This window comes from Vanacampus margaritifer, chromosome 5 (genome assembly GCF_051991255.1).
Source record: "Vanacampus margaritifer isolate UIUO_Vmar chromosome 5, RoL_Vmar_1.0, whole genome shotgun sequence".
Classification (NCBI taxonomy): domain Eukaryota; kingdom Metazoa; phylum Chordata; class Actinopteri; order Syngnathiformes; family Syngnathidae; genus Vanacampus; species Vanacampus margaritifer.
The window spans coordinates 12,702,881-12,710,324 of NC_135436.1; the positions used below are offsets into that span (position 1 = coordinate 12,702,881).

General features: G+C 41.6%; 1 protein-coding gene across 2 annotated transcripts in view; it reads right to left on the reverse strand.

Annotated features, from left to right (window-relative positions):
- The window catches only part of igsf11 (immunoglobulin superfamily member 11), a 117,797-nt gene extending 110,353 nt beyond the window's left edge, over window positions 1-7,444 (reverse strand). For both annotated transcript variants that reach the window (XM_077566698.1, XM_077566697.1), the window contains exon 1: window positions 6,929-7,444. In XM_077566698.1, coding sequence (XP_077422824.1) covers window positions 6,929-7,058 — 130 coding nt within the window. In that variant the 5' untranslated portion in view covers window positions 7,059-7,444. The remainder of the gene's footprint in view (window positions 1-6,928) is intronic.

Sequence of the window (7,444 nt, forward strand, 5' to 3'; positions counted from 1 at the left end):
ACAGACAATCTGTTGGCACACACGTGTAGTTTCATGTGTGCCCAGAAGCATTTCCTTCCATAAATGCTACCATGAAAAACACTGCAACTTTCATTGATAATGCCAGAGATCAACTGGCAGAAACTGGCCCGCGTGCTGCAATATATCATGCGGAGTGTTTACAAAAGTCAATTGACATGGCTACCATTAAGAGAATGTAAAAATAAAATTCTTTAAATCATCTCAGTATGCTTAACACTGTACGTGCCAAAATGTCCCTTGCGTTACTGATGTGATTTTGAGGTCCCATCTGCAAAGATCCTGTCAAAAGCTTCCGAACCAGCAAGGTGTGAATGACATGAGAGATGGCGCTAAATATTTATGAGACCGGAGCGCGCGCACACACACAATCTCAACTGATAAGCAGCATCAATCTAAGAGATGATCTCATCTGAATGCAAAGCGTTTCTGCAGGATTGCAGAAATCATCGTTTTCAGACTTGGGTTTAAGAGTGATGATGTCGCTAGTTGCTGGTTCTTACCGCACACAACAAATAGACGTTTTTAGGCAGCAGCAAGCCTGAATACGTTTCAAAGCATGGGCCTGTTATGGAGTCTGACTCCCTTACCGAGAATGTCAACTGCAGATAATTTAATAATCAGATATCATTCAAACTACGTTTACAGGTATGCTCATGACATTCCCATGTGACGCACTGAACAAAAGGTACAACCAAGTGAAAACCTCAAATGCCCAAACCACAGTGACCACGTCAGATGTTTGCTCCAGAACCTTGGCCAACTGCCGAGCAGCCTTTAGGGCCCGCTTGAATGTGTGCTTAAGAGGCTGTATGACGGAGTGACTGCTGCGTTTTCCCTCCTCCAAATATCTGCCTATCATTTATTCATTCACACTCCCGGGACGGTTGCTGCCGCCGTCATCTGAGGACCGCGTCGTCTGAAGCTCCCCGCACCTCTGTCGCTCAAAACATACGTACATGCACACACGAACATGCACTTTGCCAACGGTCCCGGCGGTCTTTTAATTTTTTGACAGACTATTTTTAGTGAGAAAAATAATCGAGGTGGAAAGTTCCATCTGTCCAACACTCATGTTCCAGCTGCTCCTTTTTAGCAGCAGGCGGAAAGAGCAGTGGGAAAATGCTGCTTATCAGATAAAACTGACACCGAGAGGATTTATTTATCACATGAATTTAGCTTTAGCAGGATTTGCTCAGTGAGAGGCACCTTGTAAGTTGGATGCTTTGGAAGAAGGCATCTTGTTTTGTTTCATCCACAGAAAGGGGGATGATGTAAGAATGTGCGTGCAGCTTGTCACTTCTCCAAGCTCTGGTTCTCTGGTCTCATTACAACCTACACTTAAAAAGTTAGCATTTAAAGTTTTTACTCTGCACAGTCTTGACTTGTCTCATCTGATATCAGTCCACTGCCATTATAGGACTGCTCGATTAGTGATTTATTGTAGGCTGTTTACAGGTGACGATATCACAAAGTGGACACGATAATGAATTCTGAGATTGGTAGGGTGACCAAACGTCCTCTTTTGCCCTAACATGTCCACTTTCTTGTCCGGTCTATCCTGGCAATAGCCAGACTGATAATTGTGATTCACTCGAGGGAGTTCTTCACAATCTAGGACTGTTCCACAGTGATTGAAAGGCGGGACAACCTGTACAATATTTTGAGCTGATTGTACGAAGTGGCATCTTCTACACATTTGTTTTGACCAATCACGGCAATGGATGAAAATGTTGTCTTTGGTCTCATATGCAGACCAGTTGTAACAAACAGGGGTGGGGCTGATGTTGGGTTACATAAAATTAACCACGTCTCATTTTCTTTAAAAGGCGGACAAACCAGCGTCTGGCTTAGGGTTGTGCAGGACGCCGGACTCAGCACTGAAAAGTAGGACTGTCCGGCCTAAATCCGGACGTCTGGCCACCCTAGATATCAGTCCGATACAGATCCTTTAATAATAATGTAAAACAAATGAGGAACATTACTTTAACTGACTTAATGTTCACTAACCCAAGGCTTGAAATAAGTCGTTTCTCATTGCAGTTTAAAAAAATATTAAAAATAATGTTTCCGCTCATCAAAACACATTGAACGGCAAAACTGGGAACCAACCATTGAGACAACTTTCAAAAGAAGTGTAACAAGAACCGCCAAGACCATCCCAAAATGCTCGCTAAACTCGCGTCACCTAACGGCAGGTAGTTGGAGGTCAAGATAAGCGCTAGCTGTGCTACTTAGGCATTAGCAGTTAGCTACCAACAGCTTAAGCTGGTGCACCTAAACACATTGCAGAGTCGCTCCTAAATCAGTAATCATCCCAGCGTGGCGGTGAATAAGATACATTTCTTAAGTGTCACACTCACAAAGGGATGACAACAAAAGATGGCAAATTCATGCTAATTGCTAAGGCTAAGCTAACCTAAAGTGACATGGCTAGCACGTTTAAGACAACTAAGTCCTTAGATGATCCATGACACTTCATCTGCCTGGAATCGCATTAATGCGAAGAACATACAAATTTGAACAGCAAAATAATAGGGAAATTAGTAACGTCTCCGGATTCTGGGGAGAAAATCATACTCACTACAGAACCGGAACAGATTAGCTTCGGTAGGCTATGCAAGTCAGTACAGCAGAGCTATGATGTCAATTTTAAGAAATGAAAACTGCTGATTCTAAACAAAAGAAAAACATTCATTCCTTCTATTGTCATATTGTTTAATAAAACCCTTGCTTCAGGTCCTTGCATTTCCACAAGGAAGTTGCTCCTCAAATGAAGTCATTGATTCGCAAAACTGCTCCACAAAGAAAAACGTTTTTTCTTTTTCCGAGTCTTGCTAAGCTTATACTAAATACGTAACATACTAGTTGACACTTTGTTTGTGACTTCTCACCTGGTAAAAAAAACACCATCAAGTGTATCAGTGGACAGCAGTACTATATTAGTTTGATAGTTGGAAGTTTGTCACATAACATGCCACTAACACTGTTCACTCAGCTTTATCCATATTTTTTTATGCACTATTTATCATCTTCTGCTTTGTTCCGCACCAGAGAACCAAATTACACGTGTGAGCACAGCCTAAAAATGGAAAGCCGGCACATGCATTGCTCTATAAACATTCTCACACAATGTTCATGCTTTCATAATACTTCACGTGTCCCCCCAACCAAACAAAATTGTGGTTTAAAGTGCCGTTCATCACTGCCTTCTATAGAAGCATTTAGTATCCTGCATAGTTTGAGTGACAGACTGATCAAAAGTCACCAGGCTAGATGTGTGTTTTCAAACTTTGAAAGGTTATAAAGTTCACAAAGAAAGTGCAAATTCAGCTTGATGTCAGTATGCAACGCCCTGAATGCCAAAGAGCTCGACAAACACCCCGAGTTGTTGTGTAAACACACGGACAATGTCATGTGCGCTGTTGGACAATCTCAACATTTCCGGGAAAATTCTAATTGCTCGGCGGGACAAAGTTGAAAAGTTCCAAGCCCCCGCATCCCCTTTAATTGAATGTGCTCAATTGATTGAAGCTCAATGTCGGTTCAGCCCGCACCCCTTGAGGGTTGTTCTGGGTGAAAACAGTAAGCCTGGGTACAAGCACAGAGCAGCTCTGTGCTGATATCGCCATGAGGGGTTCATTGTGACAGTAGCTGAACCAATCAGTTTAAGAGCATAGAGCCGCCGCTGTTTCTTGTTTTGGAAACTTCCCTTCATAAGGCCTAAAACAATGACAAATATTTCAAGGCGACTTAAGGGAGAGCTAATAATGTTTTCACATTTTAAAATGAAATGTCTCTCAGATATTTTGGTCAAAATACCCTAAGAATCAGAAATTACAGCACACTTAACGCCTGTCTAAGCGGGCCAGTTTTAAGAAGGCAAGGTCATTTCAGCAGGGCTGTAAAAACAGGTCACCATGGCGACCAGGGGCAGAGTTGTGTTGAGCCCTAAATGTAAATTTAACTTCATCTCACCTACACCTCAGCATTAACACTGTGAAAGTGTCAATTGCATTTTCACATTTAAAGAAGGCACTTCATCAACAAGCTGCAAATTTACACTTGTCAATTGAGTTTCTGTGCAACTTGATGTATATTTTTCCAGAAAAATCATTGATCAAAATCCAGATGAAAAAACCCAAGGTTTTCAAATTTAGATGTTTATATGAAGTTGATCTATATTAGATAGACCAATATTTTTTTTTTAGGGCCGACACAATAAAATAACAATTATTTATAGTCAAGGAGGCCGTAAACCGATATTTACTTTCACGAAAAGGGAAAATATTGCCATACAAAAATAATAATACAAACTCCAACTCTTAACTTTGCTGGAATGTCTTTAAGCATGTACGTTTACTAAAGAACACTTCAGATTTGTAAAATGTTCTTTATTTGTTTGTTTATCTTATACAATAGACATCTTTGTTTTAAAATTTGAACTGAAAGTTCAACTCCCAGTGTCAGCAGCAACTCTTATAAAGTTAAGTGATTTTTTTAATGAATAGTTCCCTGAAGTTAACACAATTTTAAAGTGATTTATTACTGGCCACCGGATTTTTTAAAAAGGTCAATACCGATATTCGTCAAATTGGTATCGGCACCTATCAGTAAATTTATACAAATTAGTTAATTATTTGGTCTGTATTAAATACTGTAGACATACAGTATCCATTAAAAAGAAAGAAAAACAATATCTGGGATTTGAGGGGTAGAGCCAACACCCTGATCATAATGCCAAGTTACCACTGAAATAAAGTAAAGGTCACAAAATACCGCAACAAACTATCCAGTGTCTGCTGACATAATCAGACGATCAATCTACGGATAAATTGTGACATGCAAAGCGTTGAGGTCAGTACACACAGCCAAAACAAGCAACGACAATCAATATACTGGAATTTATTTATAGACACACTTGTGACTCCCCACTGAGACACTAGAAGAGTGAAGAAGAGGAGGAACTGTCCCTCAAAACCGCTTGTGTTGATTTTCAATCAGTGGCCTTGAAAACTTGCATTCGGACATGGACGGACTAGAAGGATGAAGAAGAGTGTCGTCTTTTTTGTCTGAACCATTTTGTTACACAATAGCCCAGATTGAACCAATCTAACAAGCTTAGTTAGTGTGTGTGTGCGAGAGAGAGAGAGAGAGAAAGAGGGGAAGAACCTGAGTAAAAGTGAGTACACACCCTTTGTAGAGGAATACGGCTAAATAAGTGAACAGCCAAGCGGAACACTTCGACAATCACAACTAAATTCAATCTTAACACCAAGCCTGTCACATCCAAATTGACAGGCCGTGTCTGCGTTTGTATGTGTAAATATGGTCCATTGGAAAAGCTGACAGGGAGTTGGGACATGGTCAGCGCTCAAAGCACCATTATGTATTGCTATTGTTTGAGGAAAAAAAACTTGCCCTTTTTAGGAGTGATGAATTATTATATTTGGAGACCGCTATCCATGCTAGTATATATGATTTATTATAAGATAGTTGCTAAACGTAGCATTGCAAATCATGCAGTTAGGACGCTGACTCCCATCACGCAACATTTTAAAACAACCAGCTCTGCTTTCTTAAGATGGAACGCAGGTGCAATGAAAAAAAGAGCAGTGGCCCTGGAATTGAACCCTGCGGAACACCATACATGTGAATTCATATGATATCGCACATATCCGGTCCAACTATGTTATTTTTGTGTGTGACATAGATAGTTTGAAGGGATTACAATAAAAAAGAAATCACACGACGTACCATCGCAAACAGTCACAGGTCGACTACTAAGCGCACTAAATTCCCTGCAGCAGATCATTATGTATCATTTGAGTCGGGTGCGGCTGAAACTCACTCACCGAACCCCTGGGGTTCCATCAAACCACTGATCTAGTCAGATAAGCACCAAGTTGTCATCGTTTGGAGTGTGTTTTAAGAAATGTAATTAATTGCCATTTCATATTTTCAACAATTTCAAGCATCAATAGAACCCTCTGATATATTGTAAGTAGTGTTAAGTACTTTTAAAAGATCTGTCGTTTAATACTCCGGGACTATTTCCGTTCAAAAACATTAGTTAGATTTTAATTCGAAAGAACAGTGTCTCTCAGACATGATATAGTCTAACTCGCTGTGCTTCCACGCTTGCTTGCCTGCCTGTTTTCATTGACAGCACCTGACAAGTGAAGTAAGCTAAATCAACAAATGTGTGTAGCAGGTCACACTCACACACATGCGCGTGCGTAGTGCTGCCTGGTCAGCGGGTTTGTTGTTAATCGGATGGATTACCAGCGCAGCCTAACCACCCAGGCCTTAGTGTTTATTTCAAAACACACACTCCTCACCCACTTCGTGTATCTGCAACAGTTGCGTTGCGTGGGTGAGAGAGGCAGACAAGCGCACGCGCGCAAGGGATAAAACGTGCACAGTCGAAAGTGCCGAGGACAGAGATGCTTGCACGCTGAGGAAACGTCATTTGAAATCGGTGCTTTAGTTTGGTGGAAATGTGGGGATTTGACTGCCGGGTAAAATAAGTATTAAGGGGGATAGAGAGGGTGGGGTGGGGTGGTAGGCGGAGATGAAAGAGCTGTGTGACACGCGCCCAATGCCACAGTTCACATGCTTTTTTTCTTTTTTAAATGTTATTTACGTGGTGATTATAATTATGATTATTATTATTACATGAAAAGTATTAAGTGCTTTAAAATAGATATACCGCGTGTTGCTACTGTATTAAATGGATGTAGTGTTCCTAATTTGATTCCTTTGTTGCTTTGAAATAAAGTTCTTAGGCTTCTTTCAAAAAACTCAAATGAGGCAGGTTGTGTTTCCTCCAATATTATCGTTTTGTACTGCTGTGTGGTACCACTCTCCCAGCAAAAAAAAAAGTTACACATTTCGTAAGAAGACTCACCCTCCATGCAGAAAACGACCATCCAAGCTATCCATAGGTCCGAGTTATGAAACTTCACCATTGTTCCGCGCTGTTCGGTTCTTTTGCTCCGCTCAGTTCCCTTGGAGAAAACTCGTCTTTGTAATGGCATGTGACATGGAACAAGTGGGTTTTTACGCAGCACGCACCAGCCACTTTGTTAGCCCAAAACAAAGTGAAATGTTCATACGCGTGGTCCAAAAGGAACCCCAATGCATGTCCAGTCCGGTCCGGGTCACCGGCCGCTGTCTCCCGTGTTGGCGCGTCTCGGCTCCCCCGATGCCCGTCCTTTTGGTAAGCGGATCAGTCCAAGTCTTCAGTGAAATTGTGACGCCAAACAGTCACAGTTCAGTTCCGGTTAGTGGAAAGTCCGAGTTGAATCGAGGAGAACCTCTCCACAAATGTCTGAACGCGACTTAAAAACCCGTCCAAAACTGACCGTTACCGCGCCGCCTTGGTGAGTGTCTCCAACGCGTCCTGTGGCGCTCCATGCTTCCT